At 51.8% G+C, this 14556-nt stretch overlaps 1 protein-coding gene across 2 annotated transcripts in view; it reads right to left on the reverse strand.

Moving 5' to 3' along the window:
* The window catches only part of TRAPPC12 (trafficking protein particle complex subunit 12), a 76023-nt gene that overhangs the window by 54443 nt on the left and 7024 nt on the right, over window positions 1-14556 (reverse strand). For both annotated transcript variants that reach the window (XM_058668320.1, XM_058668319.1), the window contains exon 3: window positions 6102-6218. In XM_058668320.1, coding sequence (XP_058524303.1) covers window positions 6102-6218 — 117 coding nt within the window. The remainder of the gene's footprint in view (window positions 1-6101; window positions 6219-14556) is intronic.

The following is a 14556-nucleotide window of genomic DNA, read 5'->3' on the forward strand; positions in this document are numbered from 1 at the left end:
TCCGAACTGAAAATAGGAAGCAGAGACATGCATGTTCCTATTCCAGCATCTCCCAAGCCACGTGCCCCGGGGAAGACTGAGCACCAAGGCCGGTTATAGCACTGCCAGTGGGCACCTCAGCCAAGTCACGTCCTGACGAGCATTCGCTGCCGAAAGCAGCAGCCGTTCCCACCTAAGGCAATGCAGGAGGTTTCCTACGAGCCACAGGGAACCAACCTGGAGACCAGGACAGAGCAATCATCTTAGAAACATAACTCAGGTACCAGGGCAAGGTAACACAGTTTTATAAATCCATTTCTCACCTTAATAAAAAATATCCGTTTTTTTCTAAAGATTTATTTCTTTGAAAGTCAGAGTCGCAGAGCGAGAGAAGGAGAAACACAGCCAGAGAATGTTCCATCGGCTGGTTCACTCCCCAGATGGCTGCAGCAGCCAGGGCTGGGACAGGCTGAGCCAGGAGCCAGGTACTTCACACCTGGGTACCGGGGCTCAAGGCCTTGTACCATCCTGCACTGCTGACCCAGGCTGTTAGCAGGGAGCTGGAGGGCGAAATGGAGCATCCAGGACAAGCGATGGTGCCATGTGGGATGCAGGTGACACAGAGGGCAACCATGTCAGTCTCAATAACAATCCTGAATGGCTTCAAGCATTTTCAGTGTATGAGACAAGACACAAAGAGAACCAAAACCCAATGGGAGCTGGCATCGCGCCATGATGTGTGCCAGCACACCATGATGTGCAGTCACTGCTTGGGACACTGTTACATGATATGGGTGCGGTCTGAGCCCCAGCTGCTCGACTTTCCGTCCGGCTCCCTGCTAATGCATCTGGGAGATGAGAAGGCCCAAGACGTGCAGGCCCTACACCCACACGAGAAACCCCAAAGGAAGTGCCTGCTTCAGCTGGGCCACCCTGCTGCTGAGGCCAAGTGGGGAACTGCTGGGGTCTGTGCAGTGGGTGCGGAAGGCACGAAGGCGTGAAGAGAACTGTTCCATTGCAGGCAAGGCCACAAGAATTTCCTGCTGCATGGCAAGGCCCGGGGGGTGTCTCTACATCCACGTGAAGGCCTTTCCACCTCCCTGTGCACGGACACCGGACAACCCCGCTGAGAATTCTGTAATCTATTTAGGCATTGCCTGCCACTGCAGAGGTGGTCTTTACTATCAGTGTGAGCCTGGAAGTTGTTGCTGATAACCTGTTGGCAAAAGGGCCTTTTACTATTCATGCTGTCTCTGCTGCCCCCATCGGCCATATGCTCATCTGGGGCGTGAAGTCCCTGGATGCAGTAGGAACCTATGCTTAGGTTTTCCTTCCCTATTGGCCATATGCTAACCAAGGGTGTGGTGGGAATCTATGCTTAGAGTTCTTTCCCTCTACCCTTGATCTTTAGCTCCCTCCTTCTGTGATATACTTCCTCCCTAATTCAAGACTAAGCTGTAGAATGAGGATTGTAGTAGGAATGTACTACTGATTGATACGTGCCGTCTACTGAGAACCTCCTGACCGCAGGATTAGGACGGCTGATATCCTGCCTCAAGGTGAAGCAATTGGCAGAACTATCCTTACGAATGTCCGCTTGACCAGGTGTGAAAAGTCGGTGACGGCTTCTGTATAAATAAAGGGGACAGCTTTCTCGCACTGTCCTTTGATCCTGAAATTGTAGTGGTCCGTTTCCTTTCTCTTCCTCCTACTCCACACACCCTTGTTGAGTTCTGAGCGCGGCTGGAGCTGGACGCCAGCAGAGGATGAACCACATGCTGGAGGCTTTCTTTCTCTCTCTCTCTCTCAGCATGTCTCTCCCTCTCTGTATTTCAAATAAATTAATCTTTAAAAAAAAAATCTAAGGATTGTATATACGTTTCAAACTAGAGATAACTGAAGAAGGTAAAAAGGGTTCCCACAGGACAAACCAGGGTGACTGTCAAGGACGGCTAAACAAACCAGCCGCTGCTTAGAGCCGACAGCACGGGCGTCTCACCGCCACCTTCCAACCTCATCGGCAAGTTACAAGGCACTCCCTCTGAAACCCAGGCACTAGCTCCTCACCCTGAAGAAACACAACAGCTCCACCTTGCCTTCCCAAAGCTTCACAATCTTCCAGAGAAATCCAGCAAGGCGCTTTCCTGGCAGTCACCAGGTGAAGACGCCTTGCTGCAGGCGTAGCACATTGCACTGAGCCACAGTGCTTCCTGGCAGCAGGCAGGCCCATGCGCAGAACCCTGTGGTGGCCTGGGGCACTCCCTCCTCTGCTCTAGGAGGAGATGAAAATGCACAGTCACAGTACAGAGGGACAGGAGGGGGACAGCCTGGGTTCTCAGACTGCCCTCCAGGAGGGCCCGCAATCCCTTCCCAGGACAATAGCTGGGAGCTCTGGATTCCCCTTGGTGGCTGGGCACTACAGCTGTGCTCCCAGCAGCTCCTGTGGGCAAGAGGAGGGCATGTCTCACCGCCACAGACAGGAGTGGACAGGAGTGGAGGGGACAGCGCTGTGCTGACTATGCAGTTGAGGAATAATCTCCCCCAGAAACAGCGAAGTCGAGGGTCAGAAGCAGAACACTTCAAACCCGGACTGCTCCACATGCCAGACTGCAAGCGCCTCTAACAGCCACTCTACCGCCACTGAAGGCAGCCACAGCACCTGCTGCACGAACCTACAGGTCAAAGAAACATCACTTTAGAACACGAGTTTCCCACCCAGCAGCCAGGAAAGCTGTCCTCACAGTCAGACTCTACTGCATACAGAAGTCCCCAAAACTGCCGAGCCCCGAAACACCCAGCCCAGGCCATGCAGCCCCCAGGCATGGGGGCCACCCTCACGGCTCTGCAGCTTGCAAGGTTGTAACCTGCGAAGAGTGGATTTCGGACTGTCAGTTTTCCAAATATTTTCCTTCAATGTGGTATGTCTCTGTCACACATAAAAGATAACCAACCATACATCATTCTATTCTTTAATAACAAACCCCAAGTAGGAACGTGAGTAAGACTTGAACACACAGATCAGACACAGCTCAACTGCTCTGTGTGATGCTGGGCCAGGCCCAGCGCTCTAGGATGTGAGGAAATTCTGACAGGCGCGCACTCAGGGCTCAGCTCTGCACAACACTGCCCTCGTCACAGCACAGGGGAGGGTCCATCCTGGTTCTACAGGAGACGGCCTCTGGATCTCTGCCTGCCTAGCCCATATGGGAGGCCACAGCACATGGCACACTGTGCCCTTGGCTGAGACCCAAACATGGCCTGTTCACTGGGCATGCAACAAGAGCGACAGACTGCACCCCAGTCTCTCTTCCCTGCCCCTTTAATGAACTGTGCCAGGACTTCCTTCGTAAACAATTCTAGGAAGTCAAATGCTAATTCATCCTGCTTTTCAGCAGGTAACCAGTCGGCCCTGGGACACAGCTTCCTGACCTTTAACCTCACTGGAGGGTCCAGTGAGACAGACATATCTGTTAGCCAGTCACAGTACTGTCGGGTGGAAGTACTGTTGGGCCTACTGGACAGAAGACCCCCGCGCTGGTTCAGGTTCATTGCTACCCGCGTCTCCTTTCTTCTCCCCTCTCCTGGGTGATTCTCTAGTACCCCCTCCCACCTTTAATTCCTCTCTGTGAGCTCCTTCCTTCATTTGTGTAAACAAACACCCTCTCAAGAGCAGCCTCCTGTGTCACCCTGTCTGGTTCCTTACTCATCTCTCTCGAAGGGAATGCTAGGTGTACCTGACGCGTGCCAGCCCAGATGGACGCCTTTGCTGGCTGATTCTCAATTTCTGGTTTCCTGTAGCTGAGCTCTGCCTCCAGCCTGTGACTCCCAGTCACAGCCACTGAGAGAGACGTAGTGCGGCTTTCACCTGCCCCCGGTCAGGGAGTCAGGACACCTAGGCAGCTTCAGCACTTCCTCGGGGAGGCTCACGTGGAGATCCGAGACGGAAGGCACATGCACAGTGGGATGGAGAGGGCACCGTGTCTGGCCATCCTGCTCCCACAGGAGCCAGGAGATGTGCAGCAGACCCCTGGGGAACGAGGTTGGAGGCAGGGACGCATGGCATCCAGGAGAGTGTTTGGAATCCTGCGACACCCCGGTCACAGGCCCGGGAAGAAACACGCGCTCCTACTGTGGGAAATGCATCATGAACCAGCCCGAGGCAACCCCCCTTGCGAGTTCTAGCTCAGGGTCTGTGCCTCCCAAACACCAGGACTCACCCACAGGAGGAAAGACCCCCTCCAGTCTTCCAATGCTGACTTAGCCACAGAGGTGGGGAAGACAGAACCAGGGCAATTTTAGTTCGAGTTTCATTGACAAATGTCTGTGCAAAGAGGGACTTCTCTACTGGAACACAGTACACAGCTGCCTCCCACCCGAGACCAGACCATGTTGTCCCAAATAAACTGCATAGTTTTCATTTTCATTTCCAAGTTTTATTTCACAGGCTATCACTTAAACAGGGTACTGAGTTTAAATCTTCAATAAATTCTCAAGGGCTGAACTGTCAGAGCCTCAGGGACTGGCTTGCAATGGCTGAGACCTGATTCAGTCACGACAGAGAAAATAAGACGGTGAATTTCATGAAAAGAAGTGAGAAATTTCACACTCTCCTTTTTTCAAAATGTATTTATATATTTGAAACGCAGAGAGAGAAAGAATGGACATCTCCCCCCTGGTTAACGCCTCAGATGGCAACAGTGGCTGGGGCTGTGCCATGCTGAAGTGGAGACGGGAGTTTTGCCCAGATCTTTGTAGGTGGCAGGGACCCATGCACTTGGGCAATCTTTCACTGCTTTGCCAGGCTGTTAGCAGACGACGGATGGGAAGCGGAACAGCAGAGACAAAAACTAGTGCCCATACAGTGATGTCGGCCTCAAAGGCAGCAGCTGTGCCCTGCGCCCTAACACTAGCCCTTGTCTTCTTTTTGAACTCCAGAGGAACACCCACACACATGTCCCACTGTAGGTCACTTCTCAAAAGCTGGCAACCACCAGGGTATACCTGGTTGGAGTTGGGATCCAGGATCTAAATGGGGGCTTCCCACATGGGCAGGAACCCCATCACTTCAGCTACACCAGCTGCCGCCACCCAGGCATGCGTGTGCAGGAAGCTGGAACCTGGAGCAGAGCCGAGACCTGAGCCAGGCACACGACACGGGACATAGGTGTTCCAAGCAGCCATTTAATCGCTCAGCCAATGACTCACCCACTACCCTCATTTCCAAAGGTCAAAACGTCAATGCATATCCTTCAGGTTGTCCACCCAAATCCAGGGAGACACCCCAGGGTGACACTGCCGAAGCAGGGCCCCAGGGCAGCCGCCAACTTCTCCTTCCAAGGCCAAGAGCCTCATCTTTCTAATCCCTCTTCTAACCCGTTCCCACTGACCACGCTCAGGCACACAGCGTGGTCCTGCTGGATCCTCTGTGGCTCCACCTGGACAAGTCAAGGGAATGAGACCAGGATGGGAGAGTGAAGGGATCTGAGATGCAGCTACTGTCGAGAGTGTCCACCAGCTGGACAGCTTAGGGCTTCCCAGAAGAAATGTGGACAACGAACCTGCAGTATATTTTCCGTAATAATCTAGAAAAGCAGCCCAAGCTGTTACTGCTTTCTCATGCTTAATTCACTGGAAATAAACCAGTACGCACAGCGCTGAGATCCAGCACTACTGAAGTAAAAACCCACAGAATTCATGGCAAAGTTTAAGCCCACTTGTTCAGTAACAATTCTTTTACATCAAATGGAATATATTTTAAAAAAGGAACATAAAACCTGTTGCATTTACTTAATATTTTAGGGAAAAGAATTAAAAGCTAAGTTTATTTTGGTACAGAAACCTTTGTGAAATCCATTGTTTAAGATAATACATATTCTCTGTGAATGTTTGGCGACTGCCTGCGTCTACAGCTTCAAGCGGGCTGATCCCATGGAGTAACAGCTCTGTGACTCACCAACTTAGCCCTGTCAGCTTACCAGAGCAAAGCTCCCTGCTGCAGGGGACTAGAACTCAGACACATTGCATTTATGTGTAAGAATCTGGAGTGGTACCTTCAAAGTAATTAACTTCAAGGAAGGCAGACGTATCAAAGCCAAGTGTGAAAATCACGCGCTGCTACTTACAATGAGCTGCTTCAGCCCAACAAAGGACTGCTCCACGGAGCTGGCACTGAGGACCTGCCTCCTCGCCGCAGCTTTTTCACCCAGGAAGCGAAGCATCAAGTCCTTTACTGCATCTCCCTGGGAGGAATATGGAAGAAAGAATGTCAAGACAGTAAAATGCTAACCAAACTCAGCTAACTGGAACCTGCAACCAACCAAAGCTTTTCACTCCATTGGCTGAAAGAGGCACAAGCACGGCTGTGTGCAATAAAGCTTCAATTAACCAGAAGCCCAGTGCCCAGGATTTCACTGATTAGTGCATTCTTAGAATTGTTCCTTATGAAGCAAGAATGCAAAGCTTCCTTTCATTCCTTGCTTATAACATGTGGCACAGCCAAGCCAGACAGAGACTGGGAAAGGACTTGGGAGGCCCTAGAGGGGCCCGGGGGGTTAGGGTCCCTGGGGCACCCTCACAGCTGGGCTTGGTGTGGGCAGGCAGCCCGAACAGAGTCCCTCAGGTCCATTCCCCCCTGCCCAGGCCACCGCGGGAGCCCTCGGCACCTCCTCTCCAGTGCCAAGCACCGAGTAAGCCAGTAAACCGAAGGCAACACAGGACGCCTTCTCTCGGCAGGTGCAGCCAGGCCTGGGCGCTCGGGGCACTGTGGGCCGGAGGAGGGCCAGTCTGAAGAGCACGAGGGCAGAGATGAAGTTTGTTGCTGACTTCACAGGTGGGGTACAGAGGCACGGCAAGGAAAGGACGGGTCGCGGCCCAGCAGACACCTGGAGGGACCTGCAAACCTCCCCAGTGGCGTCACTCGTGTATGCCTTCCGTGCAGTTCCCATGTTTTAGGCTCCCACCCACGGGTTTAGTCCCCACGTGGCTGCTTGGAGCCATCCTGGTCTCCCACATGAGCAGCAGGAGCCCAACTCCACTGCTTCCCAGGCACATCTGCAGGAAGGAGGATCCCAGGCTGAGCAGCTGGGACTCCAACTTGCACTCGGATGTGGGATGCTGGCACTGCAAGTGGCAGTGTGACCTGTTGCTAACGCCAGCCCCCAGGAAAGCTCTTGTGAGCTGGACATGCTTGTTCATGATGTACGTACGGGCACACGTTTGCCATCACAAGCCTCGTGTACTGCTTTGGGACTGTACCCCAGGACAAGGGACAGTGCGGGGTCGGGGCCCACTCACTGCCCACAATGGCTGCCATCAGTCAGCACGCAGGACACTCACTGGGCTGCGCGCTGCTGCTGCAGGAGGCCCAGACGAGCTGAGGACAGAGCTCGGATTGAATTCCTCTTGCAGGTGCTGCTGTCTCAGGTGCTGTGGGCAGAAGCACAGCTGAGCCCAGAGCACCTGCTGCCTGACCCAGCACAGCCTGGCGGCTGCTGAGAGAGGAGCGCAGCATGGAGTCCAGAGCCCTCCCAAGTGAGCTGAGGCGAGAAGCTACAACCGGGCCACCCCCTCATGTCTCAGCATGAAGCCTGCCCTCTGGTCACAAGGGAGGCAGGGAGCAGCGGGGACAGCAGAAGGGAGAAAATCAACTACAAAGGCTCCCTGCCCAGACCTCACTACCCTGGGCTCCCCACGCTGCTCAGAGTAAGGTGTTTCAGCCGTGAGCTGTCATTCAAACGGTGACATTCAAGACAAAGCTGTCCCAGCCCATGTGCGTGAGGGATGTACAAAAGCTGCTGAACTGCCTGCCTCTCCCACTCCTGCGGAAGAGCGCCTGGCAGCCGCTGGTGGGAGGGACGCCATGGCTGGCCTCGCGGTCTGCTCCTGCCTCGGCTGCTAAGCCTTGTGCCTACGGTGGCCACGCTGACGTCCCTAGAAGCAGTGGGGCTGCCATTTCTGCTTTCGGGAAGCAGGGTGAAATACTTCAGACACCGGAGTCACAAAAGCAGTTAACTCATCTAGTAGTGATAATTAAAGAACAGATAAGAAGAGCTCAAACATATGGCTCCTTCAAGCTTTACAAAAACGCAGTTCCTATTAGGCAAAGAGTATAAACCTAAGCCAGAGGTGGGGTATGCCAGGCAAGGAGAGAAATCCAATCTTAAACCAGGGGAGGGAAGACCAGCTCCACTCCACCATCCTTGTCACATTCCCAACTATTCAGGTTACCTGGCAAAAATGTCATCTTTTGTTCTTAAAATCCCCCCAGTTCCCACCTTGCCTCAGTGCAGGAGGCTCCTCAGCTAGCAGCCTACGCAGGACTGACAATGTCTCACCTAGCAGCGGCTGAGGCTCAGACCGAGCTTTTTAAGACAAACCCAACTCGTTGTGCCATGAAAGCACAGGGCTCCTGTGTGGCCTGGACCCAGGGGCTACTAGGTGACGGGAGAACTGTGACCCCACCTGGGAAGGATCCCTCCAGAACCAAGAGCCTCCTTCCAGTCAACAGAACGTGGCACTGCAGCCCCGACACGGGAGGCAATCATGCGGGAGACACCACGCGCAGCCGGGGTTCTGCACCTGGCAGTGAGGGTGCCCCTTGTCCCGTGGCTCAGCGTGCTTCCAGCAGAGCAAGTGGCCAGCTCACCCTGCTCGCAGGTGGCCATGGGCCTGCTGCCCTTTGTCCTTCACGGGAGAAGGCTGAGAGGCCTCTGCTGGAATCCCACGGCCAAAGACAGAGCACCCTTGTTTTCTCCCTGGCGATGTGAAACCATCTTAACAGACAACACAAAGCCAACCTTGAGGCTGTGAAGACACTACGACGCCAGGCATCACTGACGCGCATGCAAGCAGCAGTCCTTTGGGAGGCCAGCTGGTGATTCCTGAGTGTTCAACACGGTTACTGCGAGCCGCAGCCATGCCACAGCCGCAAGAGAACGGAAAACACCTGTCCATGCAAAAACGTGTACATGAACCCCGAAGGTAACACTGCTCACTGCAGTCAAAAGGTGCCGGCCACCTAATGCCCATCAACTGACCAACGGACCAAACACAGTAGATCACGTGACAGGACGTCACTTGGCCAGGACAAGGAATGAGGACCAGGAGACACTGCAACATGGATGACCCCTGAAAACATCCACTCACGTGAAAAACCCAAAAGAACAGAACTGGAGGGGCAAAGCAGGCTGGTGCTGCCGGAGCTGGGGAGGGGGAGGGAGAGTGCTGATGGGCTGCACACGTCTCTGGGGTGATGAAATGTTCTAGAACTGGACCGTGCTAATGCTGTATAACTGTCAATTCTACGAAAAAATATCACCAAATGACATGCTTTAAATGGGTGAACTCCATGGTATGTGACTCACACCTCAGTAAGCTGACAAAGCAGAGACTAACCTACATCCGCTTTCTCTGAGGCCCCAAAACAAATCACAATTTAGCAGACTGCTTCCCAGGGAGATCAGCCTGGACTGGTGTCTTCTGATCTCTCTTGTTCATCCCACGCTTCCACCTGCTCCGGCACTGGGGGAGGGGAGCAGGTTGCCCACGTGCCAAGAGCAGCGGGCACCTCGGCCACGGTCCACCGAACAGTGGCCAGACTGGATCGGCTGTTCCAAGGTGAACCATGGGAACAATGGGCAAAATAACTGAACTGTAACCTGAGAGATGAAAAACGGAGCAGAGATCTGGAACCCAAAGGCACAATACGAGATTCCATGCAGAACATGGTAAAGTGCGGAGGCCAGGAGAGGAAGCAGGATTTGGAGAGGGTGGAGCTGACTGGAATTTCTAGCAAGGAAGGAGCTACACAGAGCAGGGGCCCCGCAGATGTGCGGAGGAGCCCCTAGAGTCCACGTGAACCCAGAGCTGCACACGCACACAGTGAGTGGAGGCAGGCCGCGAGCCAGACACAGCTCACGGGAGGCAGCGGCTGGGCCCCTGCTGCACACCTGGGGCACCACTGCACTTCAGAAGATCATCCAGAATAAAAGCTACTCTAACTTTTCTCCAAAAAGCTTGCAAACAAATCTGGAAAAAAATTAAATAAATCCTGCAAACAATGTATCTGTCTGCCAAAACAAAGGGCAAATCTTTTTGCAGAAAGAGGTCATTCAGTCGCTCCAACACATAACAACGCCACCCATCTAGCACAAGTTATGGACAAGTGAAAACAAAGCCCAAAGGGACCATAGCCCAGATAAGACTTAAGCAGAAATTTCAAAAACAATGGAATTTTCAGAGGAAACTTCAAGGTGGGTTTTATAGATGTTCTCAAAAATCTAAAATATCGGGTCTGGCACAGTAGTCTAGTGGCTAAAGATCTCTCCTTGCACACGCCAGGATCCCATATGGGCACCAGTTCTAATCCTGCAGCTCTGCTTCCTTTCCAGCTCCCTGCCTGTGGCCTGGGAAAGCAGTTGAGGATGGCCCAAAGCCTTGGGATCCTGTGCCTGCATGGGAGACCCGGAAGAGGCTCCTGGCTCCTGGCTTTGGATCGACTCAGCTGCAGCCAATTTGGCCGCTTTGGGATTGAATAAATGGATGAAGGTCTTCCTCTCTGTCCCCCCTCCTCTTTGTATATGTCACTTTCCAATAAAAATAAAAATAAAACTTTTTTTTAAAAAAGAATCTAAAAGTATTGAGGCATAGCACGTTAAGCTATGGCCTGTGACACAGGTATCCCATCTGAGCATTAGCTAGAGTCCCGGCTGCTCCTCTTCTGGTCCAGCTCCCTGCTGATATCCTGGGAAAGCAGCAGAGGATGGCTCAGATGCCCCGGCCATGCTCCTGGGAGCTCCGGAAGAAATTCCAGACTCTTGGCTTTGCCCTGGCCCAGATCCGGCCACTGCAGGTGAACCAGTGAGTGGAAGATCTCTCTGTTTTTCCCTCCCTCCTTGTCATTCTGCCTTTGAAGCAAATAAATCTTTTTTTTTTTTTTATTGGAAAGTCAGATGTACAGAGAGGAGGAGAGACAGAGAGAAAGGTCTTCCACCCGATGTTTCACTCCCCAAGTGACCACAAAGGCTGGTGCTGTGCTGATCCGAAGCCAGGATACAGGAACTTCTTCCAAGTCTCCCACGCGGGAGCAGGATCCCGAAGCTTTGGGCCGTCCTCGACTGCTTTCCCAGGCCACAAGCAGGGAGCTGGATGGGAAGTGGAGCTGCCGGGATTAGAACCGGCGCCCATATGGGATCCTGGCACGTTCAAGGTGAGGACTTAAGCCGCTAGGCCACGCTGCCGGGCCCAAAATAAATAAATCTTAAAAAATAACCCTCAAATATGAGGAAATAAGAAAAATACACAGAGAATCAATGAGAATTTTGGAGAGAAAAAAATATGAAAAGCCCCTAACTGAACAGGATCAACAGCAAATTAAAAAGTTCAGGAAAACAAGAGAAGTGAGCTTAATGGCATTTTAAGAGGAATTCTCAACTAAATTACAGGCAAAAAAAGATTGAAAAGCAAGAACCTTACACATAATTCTCAAAAAACCCTGGCAATAGCCAGAAGCATCTTTAACTGGGACTTCCAGTAGAAGAAAATGAAAATAAAAAGAAAGAAAATTTAAAGAACTAATGATGAAGAACTCTGAAGCTGATCAGAACAATGAACAGCACATTCAGGAGGGGCAACGAAGGTCCAGTGGGATTTCTGTAACAAAAAGCCACACGGTGACCATCAGAACCAAGCTGCTCAAAGCCCAGGACCACGTGGCAACCATCAGAACCAAGCTGCTCAAAGCTGGAACCACGTGGTGACCATCAGAACCAAGCTGCTCAAAGCCCAGGACCACATAGCAATCCATCAGAACCAAGCTGCTCAAAGCTGGAACCACGTGGTGACCATCAGAACCAAGCTGCTCAAAGTCCAGGACCACATGGCAATCCATCAGAACCAAGCTGCTCAAAGCCCAGGAATACACACGACCATCAATACCAAGTTTCTCCAAACTGGAACCATACCCGCAGAGGACATCTGGCACCTCAACAGAGGACAGAACAAATCAATCAACTACCCCAGCCATATGTTGGCAGTGAAAAACTGGGCAAACGAAGACTCTAAGATGGACTACGCCAATCAGTGGATTCTGCAGTGACTTCATCGTGTTTGAAATGGTGAGATTGGCAGCAATTCATAACTGTTGAACTATCAAAACCACTTGAGCAACACCCTCAGAGCATGCCCCACTTTGGGGATCTGGGATGGGTGGGAGGCTGGGTGGGGCTTCTCCCTTTATCTCCCCCTTTCCTCAGATACAGAAAAAAAGAGAATGTGGAAATAATAGTCTTACCCACTTTCCTGTAGCCCTTGATCCTTTGTGCCCTAATTAACCATGTAAAGATTGTCAAAAATAAAGAAATTAAAAAATAAAAAGCTAGAACCTCATGGTGACCCATCAGAACCAAGCTGTTCAAGCTGGAACCACGTGGTGACCCATCAGAACCAAGCTGTTCAAGCTGGAACCACGTGGTGACCCATCAGAACCAAGCTGTTCAAGCTGGAACCACGTGGTGACCCATCAGAACCAAGCTGTTCAAGCTGGAACCACATGGTGACCCATCAGAACCAAGCTGTTCAAGCTGGAACCACATGGTGACCCATCAGAATCAAGCTGTTCAAAGCTGAAATCACATGGTGACCCATCAGAACCAAGCTGTTCAAAGCTGAAATCACATGGTGACCCATCAGAACCAAGCTGTTCAAGCTGGAACCACATGGTGACCCATCAGAACCAAGCTCCGGAAAGCTGGGAAGAACGTGCGTCATGTGCACATGCGCACAGCAACACTGCTGTGGCTTCTCCTCACTGGGCTGGCAGACAACAGGAGGGCATTTTTAAAGCACCCAAAAGGCAAAAACAATTTTCCAATCTAGAAGTCAATGTACTGTAAACATAGTTATGTGGCAAAAATAATCTTTACAAATGAGGCTAAAACGAATAACTTTTCCCAAACAGTAAGAGCTGAGAGACTCCATTAAGCCGTACAGTGGCACCAACACGTCCCGATGCCTGTCCTTCAAGAAGCACCATGCGGAACGCAAAAGCAGGCACGGGGCAAGAGATGGATCTGTGTTGTGATTCGTACACATGGTAACTCCTGCCTGTCTGGAGCATCTGAAGAACTCTCAAGTTCAGTAACAGTAAGAAATGGGGAAAGCTTGCAAGGTCAAAGAGCAGCCTGTATAGACGTCCCACTGAAGACTCACAAACAGTGCACAGGCAAGAGCTGTCCAAGACCACCACTCACCAGGGAAACGGAAACCCCACCGAGAGACCACACAGCCACCCAACTGTTGCAATAATCCTCACTGGCTGCCAATGACAGGGGCATCTGGAATCTCACGTGCTGCTAGCAGGAAGGAAAAATGGTATACCCACTCAGGGAGTCAGTTTGGCTACCGGCAATGGAGCCAGAAAACCCAGCGACTGCACTATTAGGTCTTCAGCCAACAGCCGCGAAGACGTGCCCACACAGCACGAGAGGCACTCACTGGTAACAGCCCATTACTCAACACCCAGCAACGGCCAATCTTTCTTTTTTCAGCTTTGCCTGCACTCCTGGCCACCTACAAGCTAGAACTCTGCTTCCAGTGTCGTGTGCAGTGAGGTGTGACCAGGAGCAAGCTCTGGGCAGCAGGTGTGGGGCACACAGTCTGTCCTCCTGACACACTGCAGAAGCAGCTCTCCCTTCCCGGCACCCCCGCCCTGCTTCCGACAGAATCATACATACTCGAGGTTACGATGTGATGCAGGGATCTTCACCAAGGTCATGGGAAATGACAAGCATGAAAAAACATGTAAGGGAGGAAAGGTGGAGGCCTAGGGGAAGGGGAAAGTCCTGGCCCTATGGAACTGTATCATAAAAAGAAAAATTATTTATCATTTCAGAGGTTTCTTGGCACCAAAATGAACATTTCCCACAAACGTTTTGAAGTACAACATCGCGTACTGAATATCGATATCAAACTAACAACCATCGCCGTCCGCAGTCAGCATGTTTATGTGTGAGGACGTCTGAACCGTTTTCAAACCCGACACGGCACTGCACGACTCCAATTCTGTGCACCAGACACCCAGAGCCACAGTGCTGCCTCTCCCAAGTCTCCGTCCCGTCACTGGATCACCACTGCAACTCCACTGAGAGAGGGATATCCTGGGATTCCCACATGTGAGTGAGACCACTGCTCTCTGTCTGATTCCACTCGACACAGTGCTTTCCAAGTTCATTCATGTTGCTGTCAGTGACTGCATCTGCTTCCTTTTTATGGACCGAATACTTCCCTGTGTATAAATGAATAAACACCCCCACAACATTTTCTTTACCCATGCATCCATCAATAGGACTATTGTTGATTCTACAAACTGGCTACGGGGACTGTGCTGCAACAAACACAGGAGTGTTTGCTTTCTGCAGGCCACAGGCAGGGAGCTGGACGGAAGCGGAGCAGCCAGGACATGAACTGGCACCCATAAGGGATGGCGGCACTTGCATGCCATCATGCTGGGACCCAGGGATTTTATTTTTAACTTCTGCAGAAACCTACAAACTGCCTTCCCGTACGTAGCTGTACTGACCC

This window comes from Ochotona princeps, chromosome 8, assembly GCF_030435755.1.
Source record: "Ochotona princeps isolate mOchPri1 chromosome 8, mOchPri1.hap1, whole genome shotgun sequence".
NCBI classification, from domain to species: Eukaryota; Metazoa; Chordata; class Mammalia; order Lagomorpha; family Ochotonidae; genus Ochotona; species Ochotona princeps.